Below are 24,381 nucleotides of genomic sequence, written 5' to 3'. Positions count from 1 at the left end.
TCCAGGTCAGTTCAGAAAGGTATTTACCTACCTCTCAGACCAAGGGCTCTCAGAAAAACAGACTCAGATTTTTCTCCATCTTTCCCTGGTTCCTTAGGGTTCTGTACATTTTAAAAATAAAGATGAACACTGAAGTATAACCAGCTGGTTTCTCGTCAGCCTAGGGTAGCAGGAACGGTTACTCAGAACAAGTCTCATGTTCTCTAAGCCCTCCCCCACTACCAACACCCCCCACCCCACCCTGCCTGCATAAGAAAGATGCCATAGCTATGCGCAGTATTTGGGCGCCTACAAGCTTTTCAGGGGTCATAAAAAAGTTTGGGTCGTGAAAAAAAATTTTAATTCAACATTGCAAAAAAGATACTAAAATATAAAATAATATAGACCATACACTCATTTGAAAGCAATTTGTAGGTTTTCTTGCTTCCTAATAATTCTGTTAGATATACCAAAAAAAAAAAAAAAAAAAAGTCACAGCCCACAGGAATTTTAATGACTTCCTTATGGTCAAATAAATCATTAGGTAAAATGATAAATATTCCTTGAAATGCAGTTTTATTGCAAAAAAACAACAGAAGATGGTTAATGCAGAATGGGGTGAATTACTACGTTTGGCGGTCCCCCAAACAAACGTGCTGCCGGGGATCTCCAGAGGGTCATAAACCGCCAACAGGCACAGGGCCACCCTGCAATTTGGCACGGGGCTCATATTCAAGGCTATCTATGTTTTCCAGGTGGGCGAGCCCGAGACCGCCGGCAGCCCAAGCCCCTTATCATACCTAGAAGAATCCTGGTTTTCGCCCAAAGTGTGTGCAGAAACAACCTATTTCCGACACTGGCATCGGCGGAGTGCACGTTCCCGTGGGTGGGAGAGCTCCTGCACGACTGCCTAAGTGCTCTGCAGGCTGAGCTGGGCGCCCAGTGCTGGACTCTAACCCGCACTGCCGTAAATGTTTACTGCGGGAACAGAGCGCTGACACTGCGGCGGCGGGCGCTTTCCATCCGTCGCGTGTCACCCTCACCTCGGAGGTGTGAACACCCTTCGCGATCTGCCTCCAATCACACCCTCACTCCGCCCCCTGGGGGCGTGGCCCCAAAGCCCCGCCCCTTGCCTTAGGCCCGCAGCCACCGTGGCGCATGCCTCGGACGTACGGCGCATTTCTGTGACGTAACACCAAAAAGCCCCGCCCCGGGTCGCGCGGCGCCCGCCCTCCGTCCCGAGCCGCTTCTTCTGAGGCGGTGATCGTGCTGTCGTCCCGGCCCCGCTCCGGCCGGCTATCGCCTGCCCGCTGTGGTCCCGGGTCAGCGCAGCGGCCGCCCAGCCACTCGGGCCGGTAGGCGATGGTGCGGCGGGGCGCGTGGATGCGGGCATGAAGGAGGATGGAAGCGCAGGACGAGGTGTCGGCGCGGGAGCAGCACTTCCACAGCCAAGTGCGGGAGTCTACGGTGAGCGGGCGGCGGCGGCGCGGTCCCCGCCCCTGAGGTCCCCTACGCTGCCAGCCGACCCCCGCGGCCGCCTCCCCTGCGCCGCCTCCCGCCCGGCTCCGCCCCGCGCGGGCCCCGCGTGCCCCGGGCCGTCACCTGGGGGCCGGTGGGGAGCGCTCCGCCTCGGCCCCCAGGGGTTGAGGCTGGAACCTTCCGCCGTGGGTGAGAAGGCCGGCGGTGCGTGGGGTGCTGCCCTCGAGGACGGAGGGAAGGCGCCTCTCTCGTCCCCCGCGGGGCCCGCGCTGCGCGTCCTCCGGAGTCCGCGGGGAGGCTCTTCCTTCCCATGGTGCGCGCAGCACCTGCTCCTGTGTGTGCGCCTCGGCCCCGCCACCTCGCTTCTCCCAAATTTAGTCGCACTCTGGGGTTTGAGGTGGAAAAAAAAAAGTTGTGGTTGACCATGGGCTAATTGATGCATTTCTTGCTTTATTATTTTTTTTTTCTTAAAGGTGTTTTAAACCTTTTAAAAAATATTTAGAGGGGAAGAGAAAGAGAGAAAGGAAACAAAGAACATCGATGTGTTGTGCCACTTAGGGGTGCATTCGTTGGTTGATTCTTGTATGTGTGCCCTGACTGGCACGCTGAATCCAACCGTGTGTAAAAGGAATTGCACACCATGACCTGGAAGATGTATCCCAGGTATGCAAGGCTGGTTTGCGTTACTCAGAAGTCATTTAATGTGATCCAACATCTCAACAGGACCTCTTTATTTATACATACCATGTGGGGATCTATGCAGTTGTATCTGAAAGGAATGCTTTCAGTTTCCAGCAACTTAATATCCATGTGTTTTAAGTCAAATAGGGGCATATGCTCATAAAACTCTTGAGCAATGCAGTTCTGATTCATGCTACCACATGGACGAACCTTGCAAACACGATGCACAATGAAAGAAGATAGACACAAAAAGCTGCGTGTTGTATGATTTGTGTATATGAAATCTATAGAATAGGCCGATTTGAGGAAGGAGAAAGCAAATTAGTGGTTGGAAGGGGGCTGGGGGCAGTGGAGTGGCAGGACATGCGATACATAAAGGCATAGAGCATTGAGTGAGAACCGCTATTTACTAGATCAATCTTACTATTTTAAAAAATGCATGTTTATTATTATGTATTTGGTTTGGGTTTCCTTATTTTATGGAGAATTAAAGTCTCCCAACTAAAGTAGTTTTTTCTCCCTTTTCATGTTTAGTTTTTAAAAAATGTATTTTGGGGCTGACTGGTGATGGCGCAGTGAATAGAGTGTCAACCTGGGACACTGAGGCCCCAAGTCGGAGGTTGGAGGTCACCCACTTGAGTGCAGGCTCATCAGCTTGAGTGCAGGGTTGCCAGCTTGAGTGTGGGATCATTGACATGACCTTATTCATGGTCACTGGCTTGAAGTCCAAGGTCATTGGCTTGGCTGGAGGCCCCTCCCTAAGGCATGTATGAGAAGCAATGAACAACTAAAGTGATACAACTATGAGTTGAAGCTTCTCATCTCTCTCCCTTCCTGTTTGTCTCTCTCAAAAAAATTTGGTACTGTTTTTTGGTGCATGAAGATTCTTTCATTGTGGTGGGTTATACTATTGTTCATGAAGTGCCTGACTTTGTCTTCACACCTTTTGCTATTAATTCAGCCTTGTCTGAGAGAGGGGAAAAATTTGGCAGCTCAACTTCTTTCTTTGTTATCATGTGCATTTTAATAGTTTGTCTCACTTACAATTATGATTTTAATATGTTTCATCTCTAATTGTTATTTTGTGTTTTCCTGACTTTTACTTCATTGTGTGGAGTTTTCTTTTATATTTACTTTCCTGGTTCTTAGGGTAATTTGAAAGACTAATTAAATTTTTTTTTTTTGTATTTTTCTGAAGTTGGAAATGGGGAGGCAGTCAGACAGACTCCCGCATGCGCCCAACTGGGATCCACCTGGCACGCCCACCAGGGGGCGATGCTCTGCCCATCTGGGGCATTGCTCTGTTGCAACCAGAGCCATTCTAACACCTGAGGCAGAGGCCATGGAGCCATCCTCAGCGCCCAGGCCAACTTTGCTCCAATGGAGCCTTGGCTGCGGGAGGGGAAGAGAGAGACAGAGAGGAAGGAGAGGGGGAGGGGTGGAGAAGCAGATGGGCGCTTCTCCTGTGTGCCCTGGCCGGGAATCAAACCTGGGACTCCTGCACGCTAGGCTGACACTCTACCACTGAGCCAGCCGGCCAGGGCCATATTTTATTTTTTTTAAGACTAATTAATTTTCTTTTTTTTTGTATTTTTTCAAAGCTGGAAATGGGGAGGCAGTCAGACAGACTCCCGCATGCGCCCAACTGAGATCCACCTGGCATGCCCACCAGGGGGCGATGCGCTGCCCATCTGGGGCGTCGCTCCGTTGCAACCAGAGCCATTCTAGCGCCTGAGGCAGAGGCCACAGAGCCATCCTCAGCACCCGGGCCAACCCTGCTCCAATGGAGCCCTGGCTGCGGGAGGGGAAGAGAGAGACAGAGAGGAAGGAGAGGGGGAGGGGTGGAGAAGCAGATGGGCGCTTCTCCTGTGTGCCCTGGCCAGGAATTGAACCCGGGACTCCTGTACACCAGGCCGACGCTCCACCACTGAGCAAACCGGTCAGGGCCAAGACTAAGTTTTTAAAAAATTGATTTTTAAAGTTATTGGTGACATACATTATTATATTGGTTCAGGTGTACAACATAGTGGTTAGACTTTTATATACCTTATGAAGCACTCACCTTGATAAATCTAGCACCTACCTGGTACCATACATAGTTATTACAATATTATTGACTGTTTTCTATGTTATATTTTACATCAGTGTTTTGCATCAGTCTGCAGACTGGTGCCGGTTGCTAGAAATTTTTTGCAGGTCCATGAAAGAGTTAACCACCCAGTCACCGATTTCTGGTGGACCAGCACTGGTCCGCTGACTGGTGGCTGAAAAACACTCCTTTACTATCCCTATAACTGTTTTGTAACTGCCAATTTGTACTTCTTAATTCCTTTACTTTTTTCAGCTAGTCCCCCAATCCCTGCCCCCCCCCCCCCAGTTTGGCAATTCTCAGTTTGTTTTCTATGAGTTTGTTGAAAGAACCCCCCCAGTTTGGCAATTCTCAGTTTGTTTTCTATGAGTTTGTTGAAAGAATTATAATTTTACTTTTAGTATTTTAGTGGTTAGCTTGTAACTTTAAAGGATACTCAATGGCCCTGGATGGTTGGCTCAGTGGTAGAGTGTCGGCCCAGCATGTGGAAGTCCCAGGTTCGATACCTGGTCAGGGCACACAGGAGAAGCATCCATCTGTTTCTCCACCCTCCCCCTCTCTTTCCTCCTCTCCTTCTTCTCTATTTCTCTTTTCCCCTCCTGCAGCCAAGGCTCCATTGGAGCAAAGTTGGCTGGGGCACTGAGGATGGCTCCATGGCCTCTGCCTCAGGCACTAGAATGGCTCTGGCCACAATGGAGCGACACCCCAGATGGGCAGAGCATTGCCCCCTGGTGGACATGTCGGGTGGATCCCGATCGGTCAGGCGCATTTGGGAGTCTGACTGCCTCTGTGCTCCTAACTTCAGAAAAATACCAAAAAAAAAAAAAAAAGAAAAGGATACTCAACATTTCTAGCTTTTGATTTAGCAACTTTGAAATAAAGCTGTGTCTATTGGCTCTCTGCTGAGGGATGAGGTTATTGGCTGAATTATAACTTACTTGTCCCCCCTCCCACGATTTTGTTAGAAATGTGTTGGTGGTTGAAGTCCTTGAGCCCATCTGCACCATCGCTCTTCTATGTCACTCTAAATTCATTGACACCTGTAGCCCTTAAATGAAAAGCTGGATGGTACAGCTTGATTAGAATGGACTAGTTTGAATTCAGGTTCAAGTTTTACACCTGGAATTTAAGGATATCAGCTTTTAACAATATATTTTAAATTTATTTATTAGGCTACTTGTGACCGGGTAACTGAGCTCTGAAGTGCTTAGCCATTGATGATCAGCATCAGGGCTAAAAGGGTCCCCAGAGAGTGCCGAACCACCTGTCCTCTGGGTCAGCTGGCACAGAGGACACACTCCCCTGTGGTTTCTGCCAGTGAGTTCCGGTCACCTCTCTCTTCCTTCCCTGACCAGGAGAGAAGCTCAGTCTACTCTGAGAACCATGAGGGCTCGTCCTTTCTCTTCTTGTGATTTTCTCCTGTCTGTGGTTAGGGATCTTCTTTTGTCCCACTGTATGAGGGAGACCAGCAGGTGTCATTATGGCTTGTTTTTCATTTCACTTCGCAGACATCCCGTGGGTCTGTCGTTCTGTTAAGTTGCTCGTTGAGAGGAACTGGGAGATAATCCAGCCAAGTTTGTGACTTTGCTGCAGTCTGTTACAGTTGCAGTGAATTTCTGAGAAAGGGTCTGCAACATATGGCTGAGAACAACCTTGGACCTACACAGTGGACATCCACTGTAAAATGTTATCTAGGCAACGACAAACTAAGGGTGGTGACGAAGTCTATGAGCCTCCTGTCAAAGTTCTCCCTATACACACGGGACAATGACAGGAGATAATACTGACAGTGACCCAAAGAAGCAGAGTCAGGAGCATCCAAAGATGGCCTGCTGCTGGGAGCATATAAAGAACCATCATAGATAAGAGAAGGTTAACAACATCACCACCTCCTCCCAAAACCATCTGGAGTGTGGGAGATGGGTCAAAAAGGAAAACCAGTTATTGGTGCCGAAATGTAAGATAAGTCAGGAGACATTGTTTATGGGGCGGAAGTCCCAGCAGGCTGGAAGAGCAACACAAAGAAGAGTGACTGGGCAGAAACACTGTGAAATATAAAGTCAAAGTCAGAGAGATCAGATGACCAAGGGGGTAGGGGGAGGGAAGTGGGGGGGGGGGAGGAAGGAAGAGGAGGAGGAGAAGGAGGAGGAGAGGAGAGACACTCCAGTGTCACTGCAGGTAAATAAGTAGACGAGTGGTGGAGGCAAAGACATTCTCTTTAGGTGACTTCCATTTTATCAATGAAATGGAAGCAAGTTTATGGAGAGTGGGAGAGTAAATGGAGTAGAGAAATACAACAGACATGAGATGACATGGCTTTAACGTTCCAGACCAACCCATGCCAGAACTCCAGGAGGCTGGAGGGTGCTATATGGCATAAGGTTTGGTTCTCAGATGCTGGGGCCGATGAAGGTAGAGTCTCCAAGAAACCTCAGAGGCCTGGTCCTAACAGATGCCCTACTCTCTCCTGCCCTTTACAGTCTACACCTACAGACTTCACTTTCCACCTCTGCTCACTCTATTTTCTATTTATTTTCATGCTTTGTAGCTTCGATATGCAAGCAATACGTTTGCTTTTGCAATTGCTTATCTTTCTTATACTCTTGAATGAATTGCGTTACGTTAGTCTTTTCATTCCATGCCTCACATTTTGGTTCCTTGATTTCCTCTGTTCATTAACTTGCATTGCTTTCTCATCCACTACTTATGCCCTAACTTGCCTCCCTGGAATTCCTGAAACTACTGGGTACTAATTTAAAAAATCCTAAAATATCCTTTAAGTACAACTTTCTATTCTTTCAGCTTCCTTGGTCGAGAACTTTTATTGCAGCTGTTTCTCCTGATGTACTGGGAGTTCATGGCCAGTCATTTCTCTTGCTTTTTTTTTTTTTTTTTTTTGTATTTTTCTGAAGCTGGAAACTGGGAGAGACAGTCATCCTGCATGCGCCCAACCGGGATCCACCCGGCACGCCCACCAGGGGCAACGCTCTGCCCACCAGGGGGCGATGCTCTGCCCCTCCTGGGCATTGCTCTGTTGCGACCAGAGCCACTCTAGCGCCTGGGGCAGAGGCCAAGGAGCCATCCCCAGCGCCCGGGCCATCTTTGCTCCAATGGAGCCTCGGCTGTGGGAGGGGAAGAGAGAGACAGAGAGGAAGGAGAGGGGGAGGGGTGGAGAAGCAGATGGGCGCTTCTCCTGTGTGCCCTGGCTGGGAATCGAACCCGGGACCTCTGCATGCCAGGCCGATGCTCTACCACTGAGCCAACTGGCCAGGGCTCATTTCTCTTGCTCTTGCTAGTGCCTTAAACCAGTGTTTCTCATACAGTGGTCCAGGGATTTCTGGGTGTTGGCAGTTAAATCCCTGATGCAGAAGGGGTTACCTCAGAAGATCTTGTGGAATGAGACTAGATTGCTGGCTCAGCCCAGGACTTCCAGAGAAGGGTAATATTGAAAGGCTCGCAGGAAGGGAAGACAGTGATATTGATTTGGAGAACAGCGAAGGAGGAAGCATGCTGGCATGGAAGTTGCTGCATAAGGGTGAAATCATGTAAGTTCAATTTGGCTGTTGTGCCACTCCTGACCACTGCCAGGGCATGTTGAGTTGGGCAGTGGGTGTGAAGTCAGATTAGTGGCTGGTAGAGTGAGCAGAGGTGGAAAGTGAAGTCTGTAGGTGTAGACTGTAAAGGGCAGGAGAGAGTAGGGCATCTGTTAGGACCAGGCCTCTGAGGTTTCTTGGAGACTCTACCTTCATCGGCCCCAGCATCTGAGAACCAAACCTTATGCCATATAGTACCCTCCAGCCTCCTGGAGTTCTGGCATGGGTTGGTCTGGAACGTTAAAGCCATGTCATCTCATGTCTGTTGTATTTCTCTACTCCATTTACTCTCCCACTCTCCATAAACTTGCTTCCATTTCATTGATAAAATGGAAGTCACCTAAAGAGAATGTCTTTGCCTCCACCACTCGTCTACTTATTTACCTGCAGTGACACTGGAGTGTCTCTCCTCTCCTCCTCCTTCTCCTCCTCCTCTTCCTTCCTCCCCCCCCCCCCACTTCCCTCCCCCTACCCCCTTGGTCATCTGATCTCTCTGACTTTGACTTTATATTTCACAGTGTTTCTGCCCAGTCACTCTTCTTTGTGTTGCTCTTCCAGCCTGCTGGGACTTCCGCCCCATAAACAATGTCTCCTGACTTATCTTACATTTCGGCACCAATAACTGGTTTTCCTTTTTGACCCATCTCCCACACTCCAGATGGTTTTGGGAGGAGGTGGTGATGTTGTTAACCTTCTCTTATCTATGATGGTTCTTTATATGCTCCCAGCAGCAGGCCATCTTTGGATGCTCCTGACTCTGCTTCTTTGGGTCACTGTCAGTATTATCTCCTGTCATTGTCCCGTGTGTATAGGGAGAACTTTGACAGGAGGCTCATAGACTTCGTCACCACCCTTAGTTTGTCGTTGCCTAGATAACATTTTACAGTGGATGTCCACTGTGTAGGTCCAAGGTTGTTCTCAGCCATATGTTGCAGACCCTTTCTCAGAAATTCACACATAGGGTGCTCCCTAGACTTGATTATCACCTGGGATACTCTCATTTGAGAGTCTTCAAAATATTTTACCATGGTCCACAGTGCTAATAAGCATTTATTTCTAGTACACCTGGTCTTTGACTATAATGAGATCTATTTTGTGGGTGAGGTGGGGAGAGAGGCAAGGAGAGAGAGACAGGAACATTGAGCTGCTCCTGTATGTGCCCTGACTTATGAATCCAACTGGCAATCTCTGTGCTCCAGGAGGGTGCTCTAATCAGCTATCCAGCCAGGGCTTAATTTTTTTTTTCTTTTTAAAGAGACAGAGAGGAAGTGAGAGGGGAGGGGGAAGGGAAGCATTCATTTGTTCTACTCAGCTGTGCATTCATTAGTTACTTCGTGAGTGTGCTCTCACTGAGGATCGAACCCACAATCTTGCCGTTTCGGTATGACACTTAACTGACTGAGATAACCAGCCAGGTCTAGATCTATTTCTTGACCCATCCTTTTTATGTATTAGCCCTTGGATCTGATAGAAATTAAATGGAATTTAATATTAAAGTCTCTTGTTCAACTTCTGTTTATTTTGATACATAGCTTATATATTGACTAATTATCACATTAATTGGTGATACCCTTTGTATGTATAACCATGTTATATAAACTTCCATATAATAGAATCTGTTTTATTGATCTGTCAAGTGTTGCTGCCAGTACACTCTTTAATGTTATTGAAGCTTTATGGTATGTTTTAATATTTGGTGGGGATAATAGCCTTTCACTGACTTTATTTTTTAGAATTGTTGGTGATGTTCTGGTTTTTATACTTTTGAAGACAATTTGGTCAAGTTATGAAAAGAAAAATCTCCACTGGGCTTTTATTTATTTTTCTGGAATGGTATAAAACTAGTTCATATAAATTAATATTTCACCCAAACTTTATATTACTGAAATATTTAAAGTGTTTACTTTCTAATAGATTAAATTCTTTTTCCTGTAACTACCAAGGGTGTATCTTCGGTTATTTAAAAAAATGCAAAAAATATGAATGATGTTTTATATTTGTTTTGTTTCAGATATGTTTCCTTCTTTTTGCTGTTCTCTACATCGTTTCCTACTTCATCATCACAAGATACAAGAGGAAGTCAGGCAAGTCGAAACGTCCAAGTGAACTTTGATTTTCATGCCAGGTGGGCTAAGTGTGGCTTACGGGCTCCAAAGCACCCATCTGTGTGGTGGTGTATTCACTGTGCCCATGACTGAAGCAAGCAGTTGTATGGTAATAAGGGCACTAAAAATAACCTTTGGGAAATCTGACTACTGTAGGGTTATCCTCTTAGACCTGAACCCTTGTTTATCACATTCTCAGTCCCAGCTAAGAATAGTGCAGGCTCTTCACTACCTGGGAAATTCCAGTGTTTGTGAGGGTATTTGGTTCCTGGGGACTGGCTCTGAATTGAATATACTCATCCCCATCTCATCCTTGCTCTGACTACCAGAATATCTTTCTTTCTCTAAAGTGATACAGAATTTAGAGTCTCCCCAATACCATATTCTTTTATTATTTCATAAATAGCCTGTCTCGCCAAAGGGACCACTAAATCTTTATTCTTTCTTTTTTTTTAAAAGAACTTTGTGCTGATTAATTCACAGATTTTTGTGACAGGGTTTTATAAGTACCTAAGCAGTTACTCTACTGCCTTCTGTCAAATCTCAGCTGTTTTCTAGACATCTCAGGATTTTCTACCTCTGATGTTGGGTTAATATTAGGTGCCATATGAATACTTTAGGATTTCATGTATTAAAGATTCTTATGTTAGCATATTACACCTGGCAGACTTTGAAAGCAGTCAGGAAATACTGCTTGCTCTGGTGCATTACTTCAGTACTGTTAACATGGCTCTGTGACTGCACTGAAATACTCCTTGCATCTTATAATTACTCAAAATTTTGAAGACCTGCGATCCAAGACAGTATCTCCCCTAGTTTAAGAGATGTTTTGGCATCAGATTTCATAGATTATGTACACAGAAGAAGAGAAAGAGAGAGAGGGGAATATGAATGAATGAATGTAAAACATTGTTTTACAGGTAGTCAGGGGATGATGAGCAGGAAAATTGGAGATTTATTAGATGCTTTTTAGAGTAATAACAAAGAGGGAGTCATGAGGACTCCAGACCCGGTTGGTAGAGTGTTGAGATAGAATTGGAAAAAAAGCATTCTTTAAAAGGTTTAATGGTTGATTGGATGTGGGCACAGCTGTGTAAAATTAATTGCGACTGTTATTTTGTAGTCCTTTTGGCTGCAAAGCTATTTTGAGCAGCCCGTAATTAAGAATGGAGCCGGGCCTAAGAGAATGGTCTGCACAAACCATTGACAGGAAAGCAGGTGGGCACTCTGAATGCAGAGACATACAGAAAGGGCCTTTGAGGAGAAGGCCGGTTAGGTATTGAGGAGAAGGAGGAGGGGGCTGGGTGTTGCGCAACATCCTTGTAATTGGGTCAGAGTTTCTTTGGCTGGTAAATTCATGTGGGAGGACAGAGGAAATGGCTGGCAGCCATGGGAGAGAAGGAGAGAGAGGAGGGGGAGGATGAGCCAGTACTGGTGGAACTTGACACACTTTTGTCTGTGACTGGGACAGATGAAGGGTCATGGTTTAGGGTGGCTCAAGAGAGTCCTCGTCATTACCACCGCTAATGACAAACTCAGATGATAGAAAAGCACTAAGATTCTGAATTTTAATTTTTATTTTTTCCATTGATTTTGTGGGGGGGGGGGGCAGAAGCATCAACTTGTTTCACTTATTATTATTATTTTTTTTGTATTTTTCTGAAGCTGGAAATGGGGAGAGACAGTCAGACAGACTCCCACATGCGCCCGACCGGGATCCACCCGGCACGCCCACCAGGGGGCGATGCTCTGCCCCTCCCGGGTGTCGCTCTGCCGCGACCAGAGCCACTCTAGCGCCTGGGGCAGAGGCCAAGGAGCCATCCCCAGCGCCCGGGCCATCCTTGCTCCAATGGAGCCTCGCTGTGGGAGGGGAAGAGAGAGACAGAGAGGAAGGAGAGGGGGAGGGGTGGAGAAGCAGATGGGCGCTTCTCCTGTGTGCCCTGGCCGGGAATCGAACCCGGGACTTCTGCACGCCAGGCTGACGCTCTACCACTGAGCCAACCGGCCAGGGCCTTGTTTCACTTATTGATTGCTTCTTACATTTGCCCTGACTGGGGATCGAAGCTGTGATCTCGGCTACGATTTTGGCATGCTGGGAAGATGCTTGGTCCACTGACGTGCACCTGGCCAGGGCCTGAATTTTAATTTTATAGTAAACCTTTTTTTTTTGGAGATTATCAACAGAAAATTTTATTTGTTACCAATTTCACTTACATTGTATAACAGTAAACTTGACAGTGGTCCTAAGGATCTACTGAGTTTTATTTTCTTGAGCACTGAATGGAACATTTAATTAATATTTTGGTCATTTTGTTTCTGGGGATTTTTGACTACTCATAACATTATTCTCTAACTGTACTCTATCCTATCTGACTTCATGAAATTTAAATTTGGATGTGTGCAGAATAAACACAGTGCTGTTTAAAAATTGTTTCCATTCAATAATTGCTTCTTTATGTTTTTGTCTGTTTTGTTTTTTTTTTGGTATTTTTCTTAAGTTGGAAACGGGGAGGCAGTCAGACAGACTCCCACATGCGCCTGACCGGGATCCACCCGGCATGCCCACCAGGGGGCGTCGCTCTGCCACAAACAGAGCCATTCTAGCGCTTGAGGCAGAGGCCACAGAGCCATCCTCAGCGCCCAGGCAAACTTTGCTCCAATGGAGCCTCGGCTGTGGGAGGGGAAGAGAGAGACAGAGAGGAAGGGGAGGGGGAGGGGTGGAGAAGCAGATGGGCGCTTCTCCTGTGTGCCCTGGCCGTGAATTGAACCCGGGACTCCTGCACACCAGGCTGACGCTCTACCACTGAGCCAACCAGCCAGGGCCTTGTCTGTTTTTCATAAATGAATGAAACACTTTGTTGAAGGATAAATTAATATTCACACCTTAAACATTTTTTGCAGATGAACAAGAAGATGAAGATGCCATAGTCAACAGGATTTCGTATGTATTTTAATGTTTGTTTTGGTTTTAATTCTGGAGTCATAAATTCTCAAAATTTAATTCTACTCTTTGGGAAGAAAAAGAGAAGAAATTTACTTGAAGTCTTACAACACCTTCAGAGATATTAATCCTATCCTCAGAAAGCAGGCATCAGCAAATATGTCTGAATACTGGAGAACTGATCATCTCCTGTTAAAATTAGCTTGCTTAAGGAGTGGACAGATTTCTATCTTCAGAAGATTTAACCAGGAAATGGGTTTCCGGTTGGGAGAATTGCTGGGCCATAAGAAAGCAAGGTCCAGCTTTTGTGTGGTCTGCTGATAAGGCTGCAGTGGTTTGGAAGGGGGAGCAGACGTCTGTTCTGGTTCATCTCCCTCCTGTGAGCAGGGGCAGCCCATTCAGGGTCCTTAGAGGTCTTTTTCTGCTTCTGTATGCTGATGATATGGCATGGAAACAGCCCCCCCTTTTTGTGACTACGAACAATGTTACTGTGCATATCCTTGAACAAACTTCCTTGTGGACATCTATAAGTTTCTAGAACTGGAAATTTCTAGAGCTTGAATCGTAGGGTAAAAGGAAATGCGTACTTTAATTTTTTTAAAAGATTTTATTTGTTGGTTTTTAAATCTTTTAAAATATTTTTATTTATTTGTTTTACAGAGGGAGGGGAGAGAGAGAGGTGAAGTGGGGAGCAAGAAGTATCAACTCATAGTTGCTTTACTTTAGTTGTTTGTTGACTACTTGTCATATGTGCCTTGACTGGACAAGCCCAGGGTTTCGAGCCAGCAACCTCAGCATTCTAGGTCATCGCTATATCCATTGTGCTACCACAGGTCAGGGTAGAACTACCCTTTATTTTTATTTATTTTTATTTATTTATTTATTTTTTGAGGAATCAAACTAGATGGAAAGCAGTAAATTTCTTTCTGTCAGATTTTTCTTGATTAAAATTTGAAATTACACAGACATGCCTGTTACAAAGGAGAGTGTACTCCAGGATTTTTTTTACTGATACTTTAAAAAAATCTTTGTGAAATGGTCCCAAGTTTATAGGAAAGTTAGAAATGTAATACAAAGACTTTTATTCATTGAACTCTTAGGTTGCTGATAGGATGCTCCATTTCTGCAGGATACTTGTGTATCTAATTCCTGTAAACAGTGTATTCTCCTGCGAATCCACCATGCAACCATCAGAATCATGAAGTTAACACTAATACAGCCTCAGCTGTGCTGTCTTCCAGTTCACTAGTTGTCCCAGGAACCTCCCTGGTGACAACAGGGTCCAGTTCAGAACCCCACACGACAGGGGTCTCTCATGTCCCTGCAGTTGCCTGCAGACTGAAACACACCTGCAGTGTTTCCTTGACTCCCTCCGACCTTTTCAGCACTGCTGCACATTACAGACTGGTAGTGGGGATTTGTCTGTTGTCCCTTCCCAATTAGCCTCAGATTAGACAGCTTTTGCTGATGTGGAGGTGGGAGGAGGAGAGGAAAGGGAGGAGGGAGAGAGATGACATGGGCACATGCACAGACGCATGCTTTCGCTGTCCTGGAGCATTGCTTAGCTGTGAAGAGGAACACAGCACTAATAGCTGATATGGCACGATGAACCTTGCAAGCATGATGCTGAGTGACAGAAGCCTATCATGCAAGGCCGCTCAGTGCATGGTTCCATTTATGAGGAACGTTCAGCTGAAAAGCAAGTGGGCAGTTTCCAGGGCCTGAGGGGCAGGGGAATGAGGAGCGGCTGCCTGATGGGTGTGAGGTTACACTTTGGGGTGGCGGCCATGTTCTAGTGGCACAGCACTGAGAATGAACTAAACACCTTCAGAGTGGCTGATTTTATGTGCATTTCACCTCACTACAAAAATGCTTTCAATTAATAAATGACTTGAATAGGGCTGATTTGCAAAAAACTGAATAACAAATATAGATGGGCTCTGCTTTAATGGATTTGGTATTTAAATTTATTTATTTATTTATTTAATTCATTTTAGAGAGGGAGAGAGAGAGAGAGAGAGAGAGAGAGAGAGAGAGAGAGAGAGAGAGGAGAGACAGAGAGAGAGAAGGGGGAGGAGCTGAAAGCATCAACTCCCATATGTGCCTTGACCAGGCAAGCCCAGGGTTTCGACCCGGTGACCTCAGCATTTCCAGGTCGACGCTTTATCCACTGCGCCATCACAGGTCAGTAGTATTTAAATTATTTTAAATGCCCTAGAGAAAACAGCTGTAACTTTACACTAGGAGTTCTCTGATGGGTTTAAAACTTAGGCCACCCAAAAAATGATGATTTAAATTTATAGCATTAGGGGTCTTAAATTAAGTTTTATTCCTAGCAGTGTGACCTCTGTGAATATTCTTAATTGAATTCATCATTTTCTCTGTCTCAGTTACTGCTCCTGTAGAAACACAGTAACTCTTCACTTCCTTCAGAAAGTCACAGTGGAGCACAGGCTGACTGCAGGGCAGGGCATGCAGGAATTGTTTCCAGTGACACCCTCCAGGCTGAAGTCCCTGTGCCATGTGGGCCTCTCTCCTGTCCATTAGGTCTCTGTTCCACTGTGGTGGTGTGTTGACTGATATGCATTTTTTTTTTTTTTTGTATTTTCCTGCAGTGAGAAGAAGGGAGGCAGAGAGACAGACTCCTGCATGCACCCTACTGGGATCTACCCGGCATGCCCACCAGGGGGCGATGCTTGGCCCATCTGGGTCGTTGCTCCACTGCAATTGGAGCCATTCTAGTGCCTGAGGTGGAGGCCATGGAGCCATCCTCAGTGCCCAGGCCAACCTTGCTCCAGTGGAGCCTCGCCTGCAGGAGGGGAAGAGAGAGATAAAGAGAAAGGAGAAGGGGAAGGGTGGAGAAGCAGATGGGCACTTCTCCTGTGTGCCATGGCCAGGAATTGAACCCGGGACTTCCATACGTCAGGCGAACACTGTACCAACCGGCCAGGGCCTGAAATGCATTTTTTTTTTTTTTTCATTTTTCTGAAGCTGGAAACAGGGAGAGACAGTCAGACAGACTCCCGCATGTGCCCGACCGGGATCCACCCGGCACGCCCACCATGGGGCGATGCTCTGCCCATCCTGGGCGTCGCCATGTTGCGACCAGAGCCACTCTAGCGCCTGGGGCAGAGGCCAAGGAGCCATCCCCAGCGCCCGGGCCATCTTTGCTCCAATGGAGCCTCAGCTGCGGGAGGGGAAGAGAGAGACAGAGAGGAAAGTGCGGCGGAGGGGTGGAGAAGCAAATGGGCGCTTCTCCTGTGTGCCCTGGCCGGGAATCGAACCCGGGTCCTCCGCACGCTAGGCCGACGCTCTACCGCTGAGCCAACCGGCCAGGGCCTGAAATGCATTTTTTAAAATTGATTTTAGAGAGAGCAAGGGAAGAGAAGGAGGTAGAAACATCAGTCTGTCCTGTATGTACCTCGATGAGGAATAGAACCAGCTATTTATGCATTTCAGGACAAGGCTCCAACCCAACCGAGCTATTCTGCTGGGCAAAATGCATTTCTAGATCAATAATTTATAAGTAGACATGAACACGTCACTTTAGCTGTTACCCTTGCAGTACCTTTTAGGAAAATGTGCTGTTACCTTATGGAGAGGCTCAGGAGTGGCCCCTTCCTCTACCTAACTTTGGCTAGGTGGCATGTCTGAGAGTTTGGGTCCTCCCAGGGAGGCTCTGCATATGTGATGAACACAGGCACTCTTCCTGAAGGGAGATGGGTGTGCACTCACTGCCAAGTCTGTCCCTCTAGTCCCCACACCATTGCACTCTTTGTTTTTCTCTGCCTTTTTTTCTTCCCTTTTGTGATGGAATGAGTGAGACTTGAACCTGGGTTCAAATTCTGAACACAAGATTAACTTGAGTCCAGAAGAGATTGAGAAGCAAAGATTTGTGTTCTCCATGTGTGAGCTGGGTCAGTGCTGTTGTGTGGATTAAATAACATGTGGAAAAGCTCGGGCCAGATACTTATGCAGAGCTGGGTGTGACTCGGGGTTGCCCCTCTGCTCTCTGACCCTCTTCATTGTTTTCCTCTCCCACTCTTCCCACTGAAGGGAGTTGGGGGCCCACTGAGAGAGAGAAACAGAATGAGAGGCTGAGGTTAACAAGAAGAAATGAGGAAATCGTCTAGTGTTCTGAAAGAGTTCAGACAGGCCTGACTTGTAGGTGACCTCCAGCATCTTGAGAGGGCTGTCCACAGTGGACTCCAACACCCCGTCTGTGTAGAGAGCCCTTCTGTACCTCCCACTTCCCTTCAGAGCCCATCTTGGGTTTCTCATTTGCTCCTCAGGGGTCTTCGTTCTGCCTTCTGTCTGTGTCTCTGCTCGTGCCCCCAAAGTGACTCCCTCTTCCCTCCCAACCAAAACTTTCTGACAGCTCATTGGACTTGAATTAAAGCAGTTGACATAAAGACACAGTGTCTGACTGTGAAGCTGCCTGTGAGGTGGGCTTGTGAGCCCCAGCAGGTGAGCAGGGTTCCATGCAGGAGAGGGCCTGGCATGGTGTCAAGCCCCAGAGGGTGACCTGGTGTGGGCTCTCAGGATTTGAGAGAGGGAGGGAAGTTCCCCTGCAGAGGGAAGTCCTGGCACAGTTGTCATCTTGAGGGGGTGAGGAGGGACACCCATGTAGTTTAGGGGATGCTTGGTCACAGGGAGTCGGAGCCCATGCAGGGTAGGGAGGGCATCTGTGCAGGATGGCAGAGGCCCAGAGGGATGGCCTGGCATTGGTGTGAGCTCAGGTGGGGAGGGAGGACAGTCTAAAATGGGGGTCACTTGAGCAGTAAGGCACCTCTGCATGGCGTGAGGGTGTCATTTGGAGTGGGAGACTGGTCACCTCCAGGGGATAGGTCTATTAAAGATGATGGGACCAGTCACAGGAGAGGGAGACAATGGAAGTGAACAGTGCATTACTGCAGTGGAGGTGGAGGTGTCAATGTGGGTCATGTTTTTCACTTCAGAGAGAGTTACCCAAGCAACTAGACGGAGTATGAGTACATGTGTGTTCACTCACTGCACACGTGCACCCTTCGGACATCTTGCCTCTGAGCGCTTGGGGGCGTGACACCCAAGTGCACCCAGATCTTTGCTCTGAGTGCAGCTCTCCGTTGGAAGGACCCAGGACTCCTGTGGGAATGGTGGTGTGGGGCTAGGGTAGGTAGTGCTCCAGCTGATGTTGTACCCCTTGTCAGGCTAGGGTGAAAGGGAGTGCCCAGCGAGTGATGGGGCCTGTCAGACTCTGAGGCCTTCGGGGGCTTTCACGCCAACCAGGGACAATCTGAGCATCAAAATAATGGTTGTAGGGGATTCTAGACAGAATAAATAGAAGTGTCCGAGCCTGTGCTGATGGCAATCACTAAATTAATAACTTGTTTGACAAGGAATGGTATTTTCCTAGTTTCAAACTTAGCTTCCCACACATGTCTTATAATTAAAGGGAAGAGTCACTTTAGATAGGAGGGCCCTGCCAGATACCGCCTGATCAGTGACCCGAAGGACCATCACCAGTATGGGGCAGACAAATTCAAGGCCACCTGGAGCCTGTGTGGAGACACGTACAGAGAAGTACAGAGATTGCTTCTGTGCCGTTTGTCTCATGGATGTGGCAACCTGCACATGTGGAATTCCTTCTCTCCAGCTGCAGTGTTCTCCATTATTGTTGATCAACCCGACTGTCCCATTCTCAGGCTAAAAGCTCAGAGTCATCTTGACACACACACCCCTTCCCACACCAGGAAGTCCTATGTGTTCTGTCCACAGAATCCGCTCCCTGCCAGAAGGTGGCATTTCTGAAACTGTTCTTCAACTTTGAGGGCACTTTTCTGTAGTTATATAAGCAGCCACCTCTACCCTTTGTCGCACGACTCAGGCCTTACTTTAGGTACCTCATGCCAGAATTTCCCTCCTTCTCATCAGCCTCATAGCTAACCCAGGGCACTTAGGGAGGACAGTGTTGTCTGTTTTGTGCAGAAAATACAGTAGAGTCTAAAAGTCTTGTGGAAAGAGCATTATAGTTATGGTGGCCATACAGTCATCAGCATTTTCTGAGTCAGTTGCTATTACACATCTCAGGTTTTGATTTGGAAACTGGTTGGCCTTCATTGCTGGGTATGTGGTTAGAGTTCATGGGAGCTGAGAGGAGGGACAGGGGAGATGCTGAGGAATGCTTCACAGGGTGAGTCATGTGAAGGGGGACCCTAGGGAGATAGCCGGCTGGGCCTCAGGTGTGAAGCTGTAGAATCTGGGATGCAGAGAATTTAGGTGACTAACTATGTGGGACTGTTGTGGTGAGAGGAGTGTGGAAAAGCCACGGGTGACTGTCTAGCACCTGGTGTGGTGGGCTGTGGCTTTGATCTGAGCATTAGCATTGGAAGGAAGGGATGGTAGCCAACAGGACACTTCCTCACTCGACTTGTGAGGACAGATTGGTGACACTTGCGCAAGGTCACTGGCTTGTTACTGCGGGGTGGGCAGTGGCCCTAGGAGGACTTGTGCTCCTGCTTTTATCAGGTAACATGTCCAGTCAGCAGAACCTTCATAGGACGTCTCCTGTGTCTAGTTTGGATAGTATTTTTGGTGTGTACCATATGGTCTTCATGTAAAATGTATCTGATTTACTGAACAGGAGGTTTTGTGGTGGTTTTGGCTTTGCAGTAGGAAAACACTTCTGTGGGTTGCCACAAGATGGCATTGGCCTCAAAGTTACTCCTTTACATGTGTCTTTTGAGTGTTTAGTATGATTGTTTTTTCTTACACCTACTTACACTTTCACATTCTTTCTATATTTACTTTAATGGGATAAATATTTAAGTTTCCTTTTCTAATGCTGGTGAGATTCCTGTCTTCTTTACCATTTAAAAAAAATCTTTAAAAAGTAGATTTAAAATTTTAAACATTTCATACATGTGTAACAGAGTGAAAGCTCTTTATAGTTCCACTCTCCTGTGGGATTGTTTTGTATTATGCAAGGTTTTTCTGTGCCTCTATTTTTCTCTGTGTAGATATATGCACTTTTTTGGGGATGGGGGGGCATTTGTTTTATTTATTGTCTGTGCTTTCCTTCAGTTTGTTTTTTTTGACATAACTTTAGATACCTTTCTAAATTAATACCTGTTAGAGCTATCCTATTTTAAAAAAATGACCAAATAGTGTTTTAAGTACTGTTTAATAATCATTCCCTACTGTTTACTGGTATAATTTTACAGTTTACCCATTTTAAGAGGCAGCAAATCTCTTTCTAAGTTATTTTCCCCCCGGAAATTATTAGTTTTCATACAGCTTTTACAAATTTTTTTTCACCTGAAACAGTGTTGCCTTGGTTTTAGCATATATTGCCAAGGTTGTTAAACCCAATGTGGTATAGATACACTTAAAAGAGGAACGAGACTGCAGTTTGTTCTTTGTAATGTGTATGATGTACTCTGTCTTTAGTGTATGTACCCATTAAGGACTCCTGGTTGGCTCACTGATCTTTTCAGAGTGAGGGATTCTAGAGTTCATCTTGTTTCTAGGGTCACGCATGTATCATTTGTCTTCCAACTACATATATTTCATGATGTTCTTCCATAGTTCTTTTTAGATGAAAAATGTAAGAGTTCTTATTGGTTTTGAATTGCTTCCATGTTCCTTGCTTTCCGCGATCACTGGTGACACTCCTCTCTTCTCTTCCAGGTTGTTTCTGAGCACACTCACTCTCGCAGTCTCAGCCGGGGCTGTGTTGCTTTTACCCTTCTCAATAATCAGCAATGAAATCCTGCTTTCTTTTCCTCACAACTACTATATTCAATGGCTAAATGGCTCCCTGATTCATGGTTAGTATCTATTCCTTAATTTAATCAAAATGTTTTAATTTTTTTGCTGCACTGCATTTTTAGGTTTTTCTTTTCATAATCTCTTCATAATTTGCATCTTCCTTCAATAGACCATTTGAGTCCTTAATAAAACTAGAAAACCAGATTTTACTGTCCCTATCCCTGGTTAGTTGTGAAAGGCTTCTCTATTGTACTTAATCAAGGAGCAGTTATTTCACTGACCATGATTGTGAGAGGTAAATTTTCACTTCAACACTCAGCAAGAGGATTTTGGTTTATCTGGACACGTCAGAAGAACTCAGCCTCCACTTAAAACCTAGGAAAGGTAGCAGTAGTTTCTGTTTTATTTATTTGCTGTTAGCTTCTTTAGTCATTTCAAAATGTGTGCTAGAAGGGAGGAAGCACACATACTCTCTCTCTCTGTCTTTTTTTTATTAAGTGAGAGGCAGAGAGACAGACTCCTGCATGTCCCCTGACTGGGATCCACCCAGCAAGCCCTGTACAGGGAGATGCTCTGCCTATCTGGGGCCGCTGCTTCGTTTCTTGGCAGCTGAGCTATTTTAGCGCCTAAGGTGAGGCCATGGAACTATCCTCAGTGCCTGAGGCTGACTTGCTTGACCAATCGAGCTATGGCTCCAAGAGGGGATGAAAGAGAGAAGAGAAGAGAAGAGAAGAGAAGAGAGAGAGAGAGAGAGAGAGAGAGAGAGAGAGAAGGGGGAGCGTGGAGAAGCAGATGGGCGCTTCTCCTGTGTCCCCTGACCGGGAATCAAACCTGGGACTTCCATGTGCTGAGCTGATGCTCTACTGCTGAGCCAGCCGGCCAGGACCAGGGAAACTCTTTTATGATGTACAGACTTTAAAACTGATGTGGCTTTAAAAAGAGTAATTTCTTACTTTTTTTTTTTTTTTTTTTTCATTTTTTCATTTTTCTGAAGCTGGAAACAGGGAGAGACAGTCAGACAGACTCCCGCATGCGCCCGACCGGGATCCACCCGGCATGTCCACCAGGGGGCGATGCTCTGCCCACCAGGGGGCGATGCTCTGCCCATCCTGGGCGTTGCCATGTTGTGACCAGAGCCACTCTAGCGCCTGAGGTAGAGGCCACAGAGCCATCCCCAGCGCCCGGGCCATCTTTGCTCCAATGGAGCCTCGGCTGCGGGAGGGGAAGAGAGAGACAGAGAGGAAAGCGCGGCGGAGGGGTGGAGAAGCAAATGGGCGCTTCTCCTGTGTGCCCTGGCCGGGAATCGAACCCGGGTCCTCCGCACGCTAGGCCGACGCTCTACCGCTGAGCCAACCGGCCAGGGCTCTTACTTATTATAGACAACATGGTATACGACTTCAAAGCCAGATAGACCTGCATTCCAATCTTAGCATTGCCATTTTCTAGAAATTTTTAGTGAGATAGTGTATTTTAATTACAACTTATAAGAAATATAAAAAGGTATAATGTGTATGTTTTGTATGTTTCATAGTCCTTGGCCCGTTTTTTTATATGGATTTATGGGGTCTCTTTATGTGCCAAGCAGCTTTTTATCCATTTTTTATAAATGTTGTTTTAGTTGTTATTTTGCTTTTGAATTTTATTTCCTTTTTTGATTATAGACGTTTTGTATTTTTGTGTTGTCCAGTCTTTTTCTTCCTTTGGTTTCTCTTAATTGTTTTTGTGTTTAGAAGAGTCTTTCCTTTCCTGAGATGTGACAAATACTCCCCTTTCTCTCTCTCTCTCTATTTTTTTTGAACAGTGGTCCTGTTTATATTTATTTAATCCATCTGCAATTTATACACATACCTTTTTGCCTATCTCATTGTGTATATTTATGGAAACACATGTTTGCTGTAGAAAATTTGAAAAGCAGAATTGATAGGGAAGAAACTGTTACTTGTCGTGCTGTGTCATGGAGAGTGCTGTGGGTTCCGTGGCCTGTGCCCTGCAGCTCCCTGTGCCCATGAGGACTGTGAGGACGCCACAGGACCAGGGAGCCCTCTGTGTGCACTGGTCTTTGTTTCCCTGTGGGCAGTGTTACTTATAGCTGTTACAATCATGGCTTATTCCCAAGTTTTGAATTCGAAAAGCTACATTGACATCTTTATAAATAAATACTTGTCCTTAGGATAAATTAATACAATTCATGTTCCAGGTAACCATACTTTAAAAGTTTTTGAAAAGATTTCTTAGTTATTCCCCAGAAAAACTGTATGATTTTTACAAGCAGTTTCACTTTCATGGGCAGTACACAAGAGTCTCTATTCCCAGAATGTATCTTTAACAATTATGGTTGTTAGTTTAAAAAACAAAACTACCAATTCAATAGATAAAAAAATTTTTCCCTTTAAATTTATATTTTACTTAAAATTTTATATTTATATTTAAATATACTGATAATTTAATTCTAGTGCAGGTGGAATCTACAAAGCACATTTATAGGTCACTCATATATATATATATATATATATATATATTTTTTTATTCTCCTGACCTATTTTTGCATTGTTCTTATTTTACGTAATTAGCTGTACAGCAGGTTAATTGCAAATATTTTACTTCCAGTTGTCTTTTAATGTTGTATAAGCTGTTTTTTGACATAAGAATTTTAACATTGTGGTCTAATTGTGTATTTTAATCTAGCCTGTGGTTTCTGTCATGGTTGAAAGTGGAAACAAATGGAGTCACTGATGCTCTGAGGACCAAATGATGTCAGTAAAGTCAGGGCTTATTACTTAGTGAATATGAAGATATTACTCTGGTTTTGTTGGTTAGCAATTGAAAAGCTCAAATAAGGGATTAAGGTATTTACTGAAATTAACACAAAAAAGTAAGTTTGAAAAGTTACCTGTTGTGAAAGGCAGGGACCCACCTGGACAGTCATGGCTCTTACTTTTCTGGTGAGTAGTTTGTAGATGATGTGCTGTTTGTGTGATCAGATACGTGGATGGCGTGTAATTTACATGTGGCATTTGTATGTGTTGTCTGCAGTGTCTGAAGAGGACTGGCATGCTGCCCTGGCCTTGCTTTTCTGTGGGGCTGCAGGTCTTGCGGTGCATACATTTGAGTGTTGCCAGGTGTTTTCACTGGTAGTGCAGGTGGTCTGACTGCTGTGACAAATGAACTTGCCTTTGTTTTCAGTTTTACTGAGTAGAAATCGCAGGCTATATTTAATGACCTTCAAATGCTCTAGATCAGGGTTGTTTCTTTAATTCTGGTTATGAACTGTAAGTAAGAGCTTTCAACACATGACATGCCGTATATTTGGTGCCTTTAACCTTGGAAGTAATATTTGTTTGTATTGGGTGTTTTCCTCATTATAATGTAAGGTGTGTAGCTCAGGCATTTTATTCTGTTTATAAACCAGGGCCTAGGCTAGTGCTTTCCACATAGTGCTTGCTTGATGAACACATGCTGAATGAATACACTATATAGGGCACAGTAACAATGTATAGTAAACTACATGAGCCAAAAGTTGGGGAACTAGAGAAAGAACCTTCTAAATGATGTCATTGCTTCTACCTGTATTTTCCGGGACAGGTCTTAGGAGGCCTGGGAGGCCAGCCTGGGGATTCGTTCTTAAGGCTTTTATGACTCCTGGCTTTGTTTCTACTTCCAGTTGCTTGGTAAATCTGTATCCTTGCTGCATGTAGAAGTTTTTAATTTCATAAAGCTTCATATTCATCTTTATCTTCTGAATTTATATCTTTCTTTAACCTTGTA

At 45.6% G+C, this 24,381-nt stretch overlaps 1 protein-coding gene across 3 annotated transcripts in view; it reads left to right on the top strand.

The window, feature by feature from the left end:
* Positions 1–1,191: 1,191 nt before the first annotated feature.
* LMBR1 (limb development membrane protein 1) overlaps positions 1,192–24,381 on the top strand; it is a 96,007-nt gene continuing 72,817 nt past the window's right edge. The window contains exons 1-4 of one of the 3 annotated variants that reach the window (XM_066385605.1): positions 1,192–1,446; positions 9,833–9,905; positions 12,828–12,867; positions 20,536–20,675. In XM_066385605.1, coding sequence (XP_066241702.1) covers positions 1,381–1,446; positions 9,833–9,905; positions 12,828–12,867; positions 20,536–20,675 — 319 coding nt within the window. In that variant the 5' untranslated portion in view covers positions 1,192–1,380. Of the gene's footprint in view, positions 1,447–9,832; positions 9,906–12,827; positions 12,868–15,032; positions 15,052–20,535; positions 20,676–24,381 lie in introns of those variants that run through there. The other 2 variants (XM_066385606.1, XM_066385607.1) reach the window with 2 other exon arrangements.

The sequence above is a fragment of the Saccopteryx leptura genome, chromosome 5 (assembly GCF_036850995.1).
Source record: "Saccopteryx leptura isolate mSacLep1 chromosome 5, mSacLep1_pri_phased_curated, whole genome shotgun sequence".
In the NCBI taxonomy this organism is placed as follows: Eukaryota; Metazoa; Chordata; class Mammalia; order Chiroptera; family Emballonuridae; genus Saccopteryx; species Saccopteryx leptura.
The sequence above is the reverse complement of the archived record's forward strand: the minus strand, read 5'-3'. Positions and strand labels throughout refer to the sequence as shown.